The sequence below is a fragment of the Ascaphus truei genome, chromosome 8, assembly GCF_040206685.1.
Source record: "Ascaphus truei isolate aAscTru1 chromosome 8, aAscTru1.hap1, whole genome shotgun sequence".
Classification (NCBI taxonomy): Eukaryota; Metazoa; Chordata; class Amphibia; order Anura; family Ascaphidae; genus Ascaphus; species Ascaphus truei.
Window position 1 is genome coordinate 72,568,282 of NC_134490.1, and position 17,170 is coordinate 72,585,451.

General features: G+C 48.5%; 1 protein-coding gene across 1 annotated transcript in view; it reads right to left on the reverse strand.

Moving 5' to 3' along the window:
* LOC142501959 (solute carrier family 2, facilitated glucose transporter member 3-like) overlaps window positions 1-11,631 on the reverse strand; it is a 47,789-nt gene extending 36,158 nt beyond the window's left edge. The window contains exon 1 of the mRNA XM_075612594.1: window positions 11,481-11,631. Within this exon, the coding sequence (XP_075468709.1) occupies window positions 11,481-11,495 (15 nt within the window). The 5' untranslated portion in view covers window positions 11,496-11,631. The remainder of the gene's footprint in view (window positions 1-11,480) is intronic.
* Between the last annotated feature and the right edge of the window lie 5,539 nt (window positions 11,632-17,170).

The following is a 17,170-nucleotide window of genomic DNA, read 5'->3' on the forward strand; positions in this document are numbered from 1 at the left end:
TGATACACACCGCTCTGCACATAGGAATGTTACACAGCGCTCTGCACATAGGAATGATACACAGCGCTCTGCGCATAGGAATGATACACAGCGCTCTGCACATAGGAATGATACACCGCGCTCTGCACATAGGAATGATACACACCGCTCTGCACATAGGAATGTTACACAGCGCTCTGCACATAGGAATGATACACAGCGCTCTGCACATAGGAATGATACACACCGCTCTGCACATAGGAATGATACACACCGCTCTGCACATAGGACTGATACACAGCGCTCTGCACATAGGAATGATACACACCGCTCTGCACATAGGACTGATACACACCGCTCTGCACATAGGAATGTTACACAGCGCTCTGCACATAGGAATGATAGACACCGCTCTGCACATAGAAATGTTACACACCGCTCTGCACATAGGACTGATACACAGCGCTCTGCGCATAGGAATGATAGACACCGCTCTGCACATAGAAATGTTACACACCGCTCTGCACATAGGAATGATACACAGCGCTCTGCACATAGGAATGATACACAGCGCTCTGCACATAGGAATGATACACAGCGCTCTGCACATAGAAATGTTACACACCGCTCTGCACATAGGAATGATACACAGCGCTCTGCACATAGAAATGTTACACAGCGCTCTGCACATAGGAATGTTACACAGCGCTCTGCACATAGGAATGATACACAGCGCTCTGCACATAGAAATGTTACACAGCGCTCTGCACATAGGAATGATACACAGCGCTCTGCACATAGGAATGATACACAGCGCTCTGCACATAGAAATGTTACACAGCGCTCTGCACATAGGAATGATACACAGCGCTCTGCACATAGGAATGATACACCGCGCTCTGCACATAGGAATGATACACACCGCTCTGCGCATAGGAATGATACACAGCGCTCTGCACATAGAAATGTTACACAGCGCTCTGCACATAGGAATGATACACAGCGCTCTGCACATAGGAATGATACACAGCGCTCTGCACATAGGAATGATACACACCGCTCTGCGCATAGGAATGATACACAGCGCTCTGCACATAGAAATGTTACACAGCGCTCTGCACATAGGAATGATACACACCGCTCTGCACATAGGAATGATACACAGCGCTCTGCACATAGGAATGATACACACCGCTCTGCACATAGGAATGATACACAGCGCTCTGCGCATAGGAATGTTACACAGCGCTCTGCGCATAGGAATGATACACAGCGCTCTGCGCATAGGAATGATACACAGCGCTCTGCACATAGGAATGTTACACACCGCTCTGCGCATAGGAATGTTACATACCGCTCTGCGCATAGGAATGTTACACAGCGCTCTGCACATAGGAATGATACACAGCGCTCTGCACATAGGACTGATACACAGCGCTCTGCACATAGGAATGATACACACCGCTCTGCACATAGGAATGTTACACACCGCTCTGCGCATAGGAATGTTACACACCGCTCTGCGCATAGGAATGTTACACAGCGCTCTGCACATAGGAATGATACACAGCGCTCTGCGCATAGGAATGATACACAGCGCTCTGCGCATAGGAATGATACACAGCGCTCTGCGCATAGGAATGATACACAGCGCTCTGCGCATAGGAATGATACACAGCGCTCTGCGCATAGGAATGATACACAGCGCTCTGCACATAGGAATGATACACAGCGCTCTGCACATAGGAATGATACACAGCGCTCTGCGCATAGGAATGATACACAGCGCTCTGCGCATAGGAATGATACACAGCGCTCTGCGCATAGGAATGATACACAGCGCTCTGCGCATAGGAATGATACACAGCGCTCTGCGCATAGGAATGTTACACACCGCTCTGCGCATAGGAATGTTACACAGCGCTCTGCACATAGGAATGATACACAGCGCTCTGCGCATAGGAATGATACACAGCGCTCTGCGCATAGGAATGATACACAGCGCTCTGCGCATAGGAATGTTACACAGCGCTCTGCGCATAGGAATGTTACACAGAGCTCTGCACATAGGAATGTTACACAGCGCTCTGCGCATAGGAATGTTACACAGAGCTCTGCACATAGGAATGATACACAGCGCTCTGCACATAGGAATGATACACAGCGCTCTGCACATAGGAATGTTACACAGCGCTCTGCACATAGGAATTATACACACCGCTCTGCACACAGAAATATTACACAGCGCTCTGCACACAGAAATGTTACACAGCGCTCTGCGCATAGGAATGTTACACAGCGCTCTGCACATAGGAATGTTACACAGCGCTCTGCGCATAGGAATTATACACACCGCTCTGCACATAGGAATGATACACAGCGCTCTGCGCATAGGAATGATACCCAGCGCTCTGCACATAGGAATGATACACAGCGCTCTGCGCATAGGAATGTTACACACCGCTCTGCACATAGGAATGTTACACACCGCTCTGCACATAGCAACTGATACACAGCGCTCTGCGCATAGGAATGATAGACACCGCTCTGCACATAGAAATGTTACACACCGCTCTGCACATAGGAATGATACACAGCGCTCTGCACATAGGAATGATACACAGCGCTCTGCACATAGGAATAATACACAGCGCTCTGCGCATAGAAATGTTACACGCCGCTCTGCACATAGGAATGATACACAGCGCTCTGCACATAGGAATGATACACAGCGCTCTGCACATAGGAATGATACACAGCGCTCTGCACATAGAAATGTTACACAGCGCTCTGCACATAGGAATGATACACAGCGCTCTGCACATAGGAATGATACACCGCGCTCTGCACATAGGAATGTTACACAGCGCTCTGCGCATAGGAATGATACACAGCGCTCTGCACATAGAAATGTTACACGCCGCTCTGCACATAGGAATGTTACACACCGCTCTGCGCATAGGAATGATACACAGCGCTCTGCACATAGAAATGTTACACAGCGCTCTGCACATAGGAATGATACACACCGCTCTGCACATAGGAATGATACACAGCGCTCTGCGCATAGGAATGTTACACAGCGCTCTGCGCATAGGAATGATACACAGCGCTCTGCGCATAGGAATGATACACAGCGCTCTGCACATAGGAATGTTACACACCGCTCTGCGCATAGGAATGTTACACACCGCTCTGCGCATAGGAATGTTACACAGCGCTCTGCACATAGGAATGATACACAGCGCTCTGCACATAGGAATGTTACACACCGCTCTGCGCATAGGAATGTTACACACCGCTCTGCGCATAGGAATGTTACACAGCGCTCTGCACATAGGAATGATACACAGCGCTCTGCGCATAGGAATGATACACAGCGCTCTGCGCATAGGAATGATACACAGCGCTCTGCGCATAGGAATGATACACAGCGCTCTGCGCATAGGAATGATACACAGCGCTCTGCACATAGGAATGATACACAGCGCTCTGCACATAGGAATGATACACAGCGCTCTGCACATAGGAATGTTACACAGCGCTCTGCACATAGGAATGATACACAGCGCTCTGCACATAGGAATGATACACAGCGCTCTGCACATAGAAATGTTACACAGCGCTCTGCACATAGGAATGATACACAGCGCTCTGCACATAGGAATGATACACAGCGCTCTGCACATAGGAATGATACACAGCGCTCTGCACATAGGAATGATACACAGCGCTCTGCACATAGGAATGATACCCAGCGCTCTGCACATAGGAATGATACACAGCGCTCTGCACATAGGAATGATACACAGCGCTCTGCGCATAGGAATGATACACAGCGCTCTGCGCATAGGAATGATACACAGCGCTCTGCACATAGGAATGTTACACACCGCTCTGCGCATAGGAATGATACACACCGCTCTGCGCATAGGAATGATACACAGCGCTCTGCGCATAGAAATGTTACACAGAGCTCTGCACATAGGAATGATACACAGCGCTCTGCACATAGGAATGATACACAGCGCTCTGCACATAGGAATGTTACACAGAGCTCTGCACATAGGAATTATACACAGCGCTCTGCACATAGGAATTATACACAGCGCTCTGCACACAGAAATGTTACACAGCGCTCTGCGCATAGGAATGTTACACAGCGCTCTGCGCATAGGAATGTTACACAGCGCTCTGCGCATAGGAATGTTACACACCGCTCTGCGCATAGGAATGTTACACAGCGCTCTGCACATAGGAATGATACACAGCGCTCTGCACATAGGAATGATACACAGCGCTCTGCACATAGAAATGTTACACAGCGCTCTGCACATAGGAATGATACACAGCGCTCTGCACATAGGAATGATACACAGCGCTCTGCACATAGGAATGATACACAGCGCTCTGCACATAGGAATGATACACAGCGCTCTGCACATAGGAATGATACCCAGCGCTCTGCACATAGGAATGATACACAGCGCTCTGCACATAGGAATGATACACAGCGCTCTGCGCATAGGAATGATACACAGCGCTCTGCGCATAGGAATGATACACAGCGCTCTGCGCATAGGAATGTTACACACCGCTCTGCGCATAGGAATGATACACACCGCTCTGCGCATAGGAATGATACACAGCGCTCTGCGCATAGAAATGTTACACAGCGCTCTGCACATAGGAATGATACACAGCGCTCTGCACATAGGAATGATACACAGCGCTCTGCGCATAGGAATGATACACAGCGCTCTGCGCATAGGAATGTTACACAGCGCTCTGCTCATAGGAATGATACACAGCGCTCTGCACATAGGAATGATACACAGCGCTCTGCACATAGGAATGATACACAGCGCTCTGCACATAGGAATGTTACACACCGCTCTGCACATAGGAATGATACACAGCACTCTGCACATAGGAATGTTACACAGCGCTCTGCGCATAGGAATGATACACAGCGCTCTGCACATAGGAATGATACACAGCGCTCTGCACATAGGAATGATACACAGCACTCTGCACATAGGAATGTTACACACCGCTCTGCACATAGGAATGATACACAGCGCTCTGCACATAGGAATGATACACAGCACTCTGCACATAGGAATGTTACACAGCGCTCTGCACATAGGAATTATACACAGCGCTCTGCACATAGGAATGATACACACCGCTCTGCACATAGGAATGTTACACAGCGCTCTGCACATAGAAATATTACACAGCGCTCTGCGCATAGGAATGATACACAGCGCTCTGCACATAGGAATGATACACAGCGCTCTGCACATAGGAATGATACACAGCGCTCTGCACATAGGAATGATACACAGCGCTCTGCACATAGGAATGATACACAGCACTCTGCACATAGGAATGTTACACACCGCTCTGCACATAGGAATGATACACAGCGCTCTGCACATAGGAATGATACACACCGCTCTGCACATAGGAATGTTACACAGCGCTCTGCACATAGAAATATTACACAGCGCTCTGCGCATAGGAATGATACACAGCGCTCTGCACATAGGAATGATACACAGCGCTCTGCACATAGGAATGATACACAGCGCTCTGCACATAGGAATGATACACAGCGCTCTGCACATAGGAATGATACACAGCACTCTGCACATAGGAATGTTACACAGCGCTCTGCACATAGGAATTATACACAGCGCTCTGCACATAGGAATGATACACACCGCTCTGCACATAGGAATGTTACACAGCGCTCTGCACATAGAAATATTACACAGCGCTCTGCACACAGAAATGTTACACAGCGCTCTGCGCATAGGAATGTTACACAGCGCTCTGCACATAGGAATGTTACACACCGCTCTGCACATAGGAATGATACACAGCGCTCTGCACATAGGAATGATACACAGCGCTCTGCGCATAGGAATGTTACACAGCGCTCTGCGCATAGGAATGTTACACACCGCTCTGCACATAGGAATGTTACACAGCGCTCTGCACATAGCAACGATACACAGCGCTCTGCACATAGAAATGTTACACAGCGCTCTGCACATAGAAATGTTACACAGCGCTCTGCGCATAGGAATGTTACACAGCGCTCTGCGCATAGGAATGATACACAGCGCTCTGCGCATAGGAATGTTACACAGCGCTCTGCACATAGGAATGTTACACAGCGCTCTGCACATAGGAATGTTACACAGCGCTCTGCACATAGGAATGTTACACAGCGCTCTGCGCATAGGAATGATACACAGCGCTCTGCGCATAGGAATTATACACAGCGCTCTGCACATAGGAATGATACACAGCGCTCTGCACATAGGCATGATACACAGCGCTCTGCACATAGGAATGTTACACAGTGCTCTGCACATAGGAATTATACACAGCGCTCTGCACATAGGAATTATACACAGCGCTCTGCACATAGGAATGATACACAGCGCTCTGCACATAGGAATGATACACAGCGCTCTGCACATAGGAATGTTACACAGCGCTCTGCACATAGGATTGTTACACAGCGCTCTGCACATAGGAATGATACACACCGCTCTGCACATAGAAATGTTACACAGCGCTCTGCGCATAGGAATGTTACACAGCGCTCTGCGCATAGGAACGATACACAGCGCTCTGCGCATAGAAATGTTACACAGCGCTCTGCGCATAGGAACGTTACACAGCGCTCTGCACATAGGAATGATACACAGCGCTCTGCACATAGGAATGATACACAGCGCTCTGCACATAGGAATGATATACAGCGCTCTGCACATAGGAATGATACACAGCGCTCTGCACATAGGAATGATACACAGCGCTCTGCACATAGGAATGATACACAGCGCTCTGTACATAGGAATGATACACAGCGCTCTGCACATAGGAATGTTACACAGCGCTCTGCGCATAGGAATGATACACAGCGCTCTGCACATAGGAATGATACACAGCGCTCTGCACATAGGAATATTACACAGCGCTCTGCACATAGGAATTATACACAGCGCTCTGTACATAGGAATGATACACAGCGCTCTGCACATAGGAATGATACACAGCGCTCTGCACATACAGTAGGAATGTTACACAGCGCTCTGCACATAGGAATTATACACAGCGCTCTGTACATAGGAATTATACACAGCGCTCTGCACATAGGAATGATACACAGCGCTCTGCACATAGGAATGTTACACAGCGCTCTGCACATAGGAATGATACACAGCGCTCTGAGCATAGGAATGTTACACAGCGCTCTGCGCATAGGAACGTTACACAGCGCTCTGCACATAGGAATAATACACAGCGCTCTGCACATAGGAATGATACACAGCGCTCTGCGCATAGGAATGTTACACAGCACTCTGCACATAGGAATGTTACACACCGCTCTGCACATAGGAATGTTACACAGCGCTCTGCACATAGGAATTATACACAGCGCTCTGTACATAGGAATGATACACAGCGCTCTGCACATAGGAATGATACACAGCGCTCTGCACATAGGAATGTTACACAGCGCTCTGCACATAGGAATGATACACAGCGCTCTGAGCATAGGAATAATACACAGCGCTCTGCACATAGGAATAATACACAGCGCTCTGCACATAGGAATGATACACAGCGCTCTGCACATAGGAATGATACACACCGCTCTGCACATAGAAATGTTACACAGCGCTCTGCGCATAGGAATGATACACAGCGCTCTGCACATAGGAATAATACACAGCGCTCTGCACATAGGAATGATACACAGCGCTCTGCACATAGGAATGATACACAGCGCTCTGCACATAGGAATAATACACAGCGCTCTGCACATAGGAATGATACACAGCGCTCTGCACATAGGAATGTTACACCGCGCTCTGCACATAGGAATGTTACACAGCGCTCTGCACATAGGAATGTTACACAGCGCTCTGCACATACAGTAGGAATGTTACACAGCGCTCTGCACATAGGAATTATACACAGCGCTCTGTACATAGGAATTATACACAGCGCTCTGCACATAGGAATGATACACAGCGCTCTGCACATACAGTAGGAATGTTACACAGCGCTCTGCACATAGGAATTATACACAGCGCTCTGTACATAGGAATTATACACAGCGCTCTGCACATAGGAATGATACACAGCGCTCTGCACATAGGAATGTTACACAGCGCTCTGCACATAGGAATGATACACAGCGCTCTGAGCATAGGAATGTTACACAGCGCTCTGCGCATAGGAACGTTACACAGCGCTCTGCACATAGGAATAATACACAGCGCTCTGCACATAGGAATGATACACAGCGCTCTGCGCATAGGAATGTTACACAGCACTCTGCACATAGGAATGTTACACACCGCTCTGCACATAGGAATGTTACACAGCGCTCTGCACATAGGAATTATACACAGCGCTCTGTACATAGGAATGATACACAGCGCTCTGCACATAGGAATGATACACAGCGCTCTGCACATAGGAATGTTACACAGCGCTCTGCACATAGGAATGATACACAGCGCTCTGAGCATAGGAATAATACACAGCGCTCTGCACATAGGAATGATACACACCGCTCTGCACATAGAAATGTTACACAGCGCTCTGCGCATAGGAATGATACACAGCGCTCTGCACATAGGAATAATACACAGCGCTCTGCACATAGGAATGATACACAGCGCTCTGCACATAGGAATGATACACAGCGCTCTGCACATAGGAATAATACACAGCGCTCTGCACATAGGAATGATACACAGCGCTCTGCACATAGGAATGATACACAGCGCTCTGCACATAGGAATGATACACAGCGCTCTGCACATAGGAATGATACACAGCGCTCTGCGCATAGGAATGTTACACAGCGCTCTGCACATAGAAATGATACACAGCGCTCTGCACATAGGAATGTTACACACCGCTCTGCACATAGGAATATTACACAGCGCTCTGCACATAGGAATTATACACAGCGCTCTGTACATAGGAATGATACACAGCGCTCTGCACATAGGAATGATACACAGCGCTCTGCACATAGGAATGTTACACAGCGCTCTGAGCATAGGAATGATACACAGCGCTCTGCACATAGGAATGATACACACCGCTCTGCACATAGAAATGTTACACAGCGCTCTGCGCATAGGAACGTTACACAGCGCTCTGCACATAGGAATGATACACAGCGCTCTGCACATAGGAATAATACACAGCGCTCTGCACATAGGAATGATACACAGCGCTCTGAGCATAGGAATAATACACAGCGCTCTGCACATAGGAATGATACACACCGCTCTGCACATAGAAATGTTACACAGCGCTCTGCGCATAGGAATGATACACAGCGCTCTGCACATAGGAATAATACACAGCGCTCTGCACATAGGAATGATACACAGCGCTCTGCACATAGGAATAATACACAGCGCTCTGCACATAGGAATGATACACAGCGCTCTGCACATAGGAATAATACACAGCGCTCTGCACATAGGAATGATACACAGCGCTCTGCACATAGGAATGATACACAGCGCTCTGCACATAGAAATGATACACACCGCTCTGCACATAGGAATGTTACACAGCGCTCTGCACATAGGAATGATACACACCGCTCTGCACATAGGAATGATACACAGCGCTCTGCACATAGGAATGATACACAGCGCTCTGCGCATAGGAATGTTACACAGCGCTCTGCACATAGAAATGATACACAGCGCTCTGCACATAGGAATGTTACACACCGCTCTGCACATAGGAATATTACACAGCGCTCTGAGCATAGGAATGATACACAGCGCTCTGCACATAGGAATGATACACACCGCTCTGCACATAGAAATGTTACACAGCGCTCTGCGCATAGGAACGTTACACAGCGCTCTGCACATAGGAATTATACACAGCGCTCTGTACATAGGAATGATACACAGCGCTCTGCACATAGGAATTATACACAGCGCTCTGCACATAGGAATGATACACAGCGCTCTGCACATAGGAATGTTACACAGCGCTCTGAGCATAGGAATGATACACAGCGCTCTGCACATAGGAATGATACACACCGCTCTGCACATAGAAATGTTACACAGCGCTCTGCGCATAGGAACGTTACACAGCGCTCTGCACATAGGAATGATACACAGCGCTCTGCACATAGGAATAATACACAGCGCTCTGCACATAGGAATGATACACAGCGCTCTGCACATAGAAATGATACACAGCGCTCTGCACATAGGAATGATACACACCGCTCTGCACATAGGAATGATACACAGCGCTCTGCACATAGGAATGATACACAGCGCTCTGCGCATAGGAATGTTACACAGCGCTCTGCACATAGAAATGATACACAGCGCTCTGCACATAGGAATGTTACACACCGCTCTGCACATAGGAATATTACACAGCGCTCTGAGCATAGGAATGATACACAGCGCTCTGCACATAGGAATGATACACACCGCTCTGCACATAGAAATGTTACACAGCGCTCTGCGCATAGGAACGTTACACAGCGCTCTGCACATAGGAATGATACACAGCGCTCTGCACATAGGAATAATACACAGCGCTCTGCACATAGGAATGATACACAGCGCTCTGCACATAGGAATGATACACAGCGCTCTGCACATAGGAATGATACACAGCGCTCTGCACATAGAAATGATACACAGCGCTCTGCACATAGGAATGTTACACACCGCTCTGCACATAGGAATTATACACGTGGGGACCATAGGAGTGATCCAAAAAGCCGTCCCCCCCCCCCCCCCCCCAAACACACACATACTGCACTATAATAAGAAGCTCACAGCTGGAGCTGCACAATTCAGACGGGACATGAGAGTGGGCAGCAGGACAGACAAGGACCCCCATACAGCACTGATAGCATGGGACCCCCATACAGCACCGATAGGATGGGACCCCCATACAGCACCGATAGTGTGGGACCCCAATACAGCACCGATAGGATGGGACCCCAATACAGCACCGATAGGATGGGACCCCAATACAGCACCGATAGTGTGGGACCCCAATACAGCACCGATAGTGTGGGACCCCCATACAGCACCGATAGGATGGGACCCCCATACAGCACAGATAGGATTGGACCCCCATACAGCACCAATAGGATGGGACCCCCAGGCAGCACCGATAGGATGGGACCCCCATGCAGCACCGATAGGATGTGACCCCCATACAGCACCGATAGGATGGGACCCCCATGCAGCACCGATAGGATGTGACCCCCATACAGCACCGATAGGATGGGACCCCCATACAGCACCGATAGGATGGGAACCCGCTGCAGCCATACTGTGACTGATGTCTGAAAGGAATGAGGGGTCCTATTTATAGGGATCCCAGGTACAGCTGTAGTAAGAGGGGGGCTGAGGCAGAGAGGGACCTCGTCCACACACCGAAGCATCACCCACCTTTTTAGCCTCCATCCTTTCAGGAACCTGTCCGACCGAGGGTTAAATCAAATGCCAGGACAGGGTCCTCTCCAAACAGGTCCCCCTCTCCCCGTCTCACTCTCTCCTCTATTTCTGGGACTCGGCTCTTCTTTCTTTTCTACTTCTCCTTCTCTCTGCGCATAGGAATGTTACACAGCGCTCTGCACATAGGAATGATACACAGCGCTCTGCACATAGGAACGTTACACAGCGCTCTGCACATAGGAATGTTACACAGCGCTCTGCACATAGGAATGTTACACAGCGCTCTGCGCATAGGAATGTTACACAGCGCTCTGCACATAGGAATGATACACAGCGCTCTGCACATAGGAATGATACACAGCGCTCTGCGCATAGGAACGATACACAGCGCTCTGCACATAGGAATGATACACAGCGCTCTGCGCATAGGAACGATACACAGCGCTCTGCGCATAGAAATGTTACACAGCGCTCTGCGCATAGAAATGTTACACAGCGCTCTGCGCATAGAAATGATACACAGCGCTCTGCACATAGGAATGATACACAGCGCTCTGCACATAGGAATGATACACAGCGCTCTGCACATAGGAATGATACACAGCGCTCTGCACATAGGAATGTTACACACCGCTCTGCACATAGGAATGTTACACAGCGCTCTGCACATAGGAATGATATACAGCGCTCTGCACATAGGAATGATACACAGCGCTCTGCACATAGGAATGTTACACAGCGCTCTGCACATAGGAATGTTACACAGCGCTCTGCACATAGGAATGATACACAGCGCTCTGCACATAGGAATGATACACACCGCTCTGCACATAGGAATGTTACACAGCGCTCTGCACATAGGAATGATACACAGCGCTCTGCGCATAGGAATGTTACACAGCGCTCTGCGCATAGAAATGATACACAGCGCTCTGCACATAGGAATGTTACACAGCGCTCTGCACATAGGAATGATACACAGCGCTCTGCACATAGGAATGATACACAGCGCTCTGCACATAGGAATGATACACAGCGCTCTGCACATAGGAATGATACACAGCGCTCTGCACATAGGAATTATACACAGCGCTCTGCACATAGGAATGATACACAGCGCTCTGCACATAGGAATGATACACAGCGCTCTGCACATAGGAATGTTACACCGCGCTCTGCACATAGGAATGATACACACCGCTCTGCACATAGGAATGATACACAGCGCTCTGCACATACAGTAGGAATGTTACACAGCGCTCTGCACATAGGAATGTTACACAGCGCTCTGCACATAGGAATGTTACACAGCGCTCTGCACATAGGAATGTTACACAGCGCTCTGCGCATAGGAATGATACACAGCGCTCTGCACATAGGAATGTTACACAGCGCTCTGCACATAGGAATGTTACACAGCGCTCTGCACATAGGAATGATACACACCGCTCTGCACATAGGAATGTTACACAGCGCTCTGCACATAGGAATTATACACAGCGCTCTGTACATAGGAATTATACACAGCGCTCTGCACATAGGAATGATACACAGCGCTCTGCACATAGGAATGTTACACAGCGCTCTGCACATAGGAATTATACACAGCGCTCTGTACATAGGAATGTTACACAGCGCTCTGCACATAGGAATGATACACAGCGCTCTGCACATAGGAATGATACACAGCGCTCTGCACATAGGAATGATACACAGCGCTCTGCACATAGGAATGATACACAGCGCTCTGCACATAGGAATGTTACACAGCGCTCTGCACATAGGAATGATACACAGCGCTCTGCACATAGGAATTATACACAGCGCTCTGCACATAGGAACGTTACACAGCGCTCTGCACATAGGAATGTTACACAGCGCTCTGCACATAGGAATGATACACAGCGCTCTGCACATAGGAATGATACACAGCGCTCTGCACATAGGAATGATATACAGCGCTCTGCACATAGGAATGATACACAGCGCTCTGCACATAGGAATGTTACACAGCGCTCTGCACATAGGAATGTTACACAGCGCTCTGCACATAGGAATGATACACAGCGCTCTGCACATAGGAATGATACACAGCGCTCTGCGCATAGGAACGATACACAGCGCTCTGCACATAGGAATGATACACAGCGCTCTGCGCATAGGAATGTTACACAGCGCTCTGCACATAGGAATGTTACACAGCGCTCTGCGCATAGAAATGATACACAGCGCTCTGCACATAGGAACGATACACAGCGCTCTGCGCATAGAAATGTTACACAGCGCTCTGCGCATAGAAATGTTACACAGCGCTCTGCGCATAGAAATGATACACAGCGCTCTGCACATAGGAATGTTACACACCGCTCTGCACATAGGAATGATACACAGCGCTCTGCACATAGGAATGATACACAGCGCTCTGCACATAGGAATGATACACAGCGCTCTGCACATAGGAATGATATACAGCGCTCTGCACATAGGAATGATACACAGCGCTCTGCACATAGGAATGTTACACAGCGCTCTGCACATAGGAATGTTACACAGCGCTCTGCACATAGGAATGATACACAGCGCTCTGCACATAGGAATGATACACACCGCTCTGCACATAGGAATGTTACACAGCGCTCTGCACATAGGAATGATACACAGCGCTCTGCGCATAGGAATGTTACACAGCGCTCTGCGCATAGAAATGATACACAGCGCTCTGCACATAGGAATGTTACACAGCGCTCTGCACATAGGAATGATACACAGCGCTCTGCACATAGGAATGATACACAGCGCTCTGCACATAGGAATGTTACACCGCGCTCTGCACATAGGAATGATACACAGCGCTCTGCACATAGGAATTATACACAGCGCTCTGCACATAGGAATGATACACAGCGCTCTGCACATAGGAATGATACACAGCGCTCTGCACATAGGAATGTTACACCGCGCTCTGCACATAGGAATGATACACACCGCTCTGCACATAGGAATGATACACACCGCTCTGCACATAGGAATGATACACACCGCTCTGCACATAGGAATGATACACACCGCTCTGCACATAGGAATGATACACACCGCTCTGCACATAGGAATGATACACAGCGCTCTGCACATAGGAATGTTACACCGCGCTCTGCACATAGGAATGATACACACCGCTCTGCACATAGGAATGATACACACCGCTCTGCACATAGGAATGTTACACAGCGCTCTGCACATAGGAATTATACACAGCGCTCTGTACATAGGAATTATACACAGCGCTCTGCACATAGGAATGATACACAGCGCTCTGCACATAGGAATGTTACACAGCGCTCTGCACATAGGAATTATACACAGCGCTCTGTACATAGGAATTATACACAGCGCTCTGCACATAGGAATGATACACAGCGCTCTGCACATAGGAATGTTACACAGCGCTCTGCACATAGGAATGATACACAGCGCTCTGCACATAGGAATTATACACAGCGCTCTGCACATAGGAATGATACACAGCGCTCTGCACATAGGAATGATACACAGCGCTCTGCACATAGGAATGATATACAGCGCTCTGCACATAGGAATGATACACAGCGCTCTGCACATAGGAATGTTACACAGCGCTCTGCACATAGGAATGTTACACAGCGCTCTGCACATAGGAATGATACACAGCGCTCTGCACATAGGAATGATACACACCGCTCTGCACATAGGAATGTTACACAGCGCTCTGCACATAGGAATGATACACAGCGCTCTGCGCATAGGAATGTTACACAGCGCTCTGCGCATAGAAATGATACACAGCGCTCTGCACATAGGAATGTTACACAGCGCTCTGCACATAGGAATGATACACAGCGCTCTGCACATAGGAATGATACACAGCGCTCTGCACATAGGAATGTTACACCGCGCTCTGCACATAGGAATGATACACAGCGCTCTGCACATAGGAATTATACACAGCGCTCTGTACATAGGAATGATACACAGCGCTCTGCACATAGGAATGATACACAGCGCTCTGCACATAGGAATGTTACACCGCGCTCTGCACATAGGAATGATACACACCGCTCTGCACATAGGAATGATACACAGCGCTCTGCACATACAGTAGGAATGTTACACAGCGCTCTGCACATAGGAATTATACACAGCGCTCTGTACATAGGAATTATACACAGCGCTCTGCACATAGGAATGATACACAGCGCTCTGCACATAGGAATGTTACACAGCGCTCTGCACATAGGAATTATACACAGCGCTCTGTACATAGGAATTATACACAGCGCTCTGCACATAGGAATGATACACAGCGCTCTGCACATAGGAATGTTACACAGCGCTCTGCACATAGGAATGATACACAGCGCTCTGCACATAGGAATTATACACAGCGCTCTGTACATAGGAATTATACACAGCGCTCTGCACATAGGAATGATACACAGCGCTCTGCACATAGGAATGTTACACAGCGCTCTGCACATAGGAATGATACACAGCGCTCTGAGCATAGGAATGTTACACAGCGCTCTGCGCATAGGAACGTTACACAGCGCTCTGCACATAGGAATAATACACAGCGCTCTGCACATAGGAATGATACACAGCGCTCTGCGCATAGGAATGTTACACAGCACTCTGCACATAGGAATGTTACACACCGCTCTGCACATAGGAATGTTACACACCGCTCTGCACATAGGAATGTTACACAGCGCTCTGCACATAGGAATTATACACAGCGCTCTGTACATAGGAATGATACACAGCGCTCTGCACATAGGAATGATACACAGCGCTCTGCACATAGGAATGTTACACAGCGCTCTGCACATAGGAATGATACACAGCGCTCTGAGCATAGGAATGATACACAGCGCTCTGCACATAGGAATGATACACAGCGCTCTGCACATAGGAATAATACACAGCGCTCTGCACATAGGAATGATACACACCGCTCTGCACATAGAAATGTTACACAGCGCTCTGCGCATAGGAATGATACACAGCGCTCTGCACATAGGAATAATACACAGCGCTCTGCACATAGGAATGATACACAGCGCTCTGCACATAGGAATGATACACAGCGCTCTGCACATAGGAATAATACACAGCGCTCTGCACATAGGAATGATACACAGCGCTCTGCACATAGGAATGATACACAGCGCTCTGCACATAGGAATGATACACAGCGCTCTGCACATAGGAATGATACACAGCGCTCTGCGCATAGGAATGTTACACAGCGCTCTGCACATAGGAATGTTACACAGCGCTCTGCACATAGGAATGTTACACACCGCTCTGCACATAGGAATATTACACAGCGCTCTGCACATAGGAATTATACACAGCGCTCTGTACATAGGAATGATACACAGCGCTCTGCACATAGGAATGATACACAGCGCTCTGCACATAGGAATGTTACACAGCGCTCTGCACATAGGAATGTTACACAGCGCTCTGAGCATAGGAATGATACACAGCGCTCTGAGCATAGGAATGATACACAGCGCTCTGAGCATAGGAATGATACACAGCGCTCTGCACATAGGAATGATACACACCGCTCTGCACATAGAAATGTTACACAGCGCTCTGCGCATAGGAACGTTACACAGCGCTCTGCACATAGGAATGAT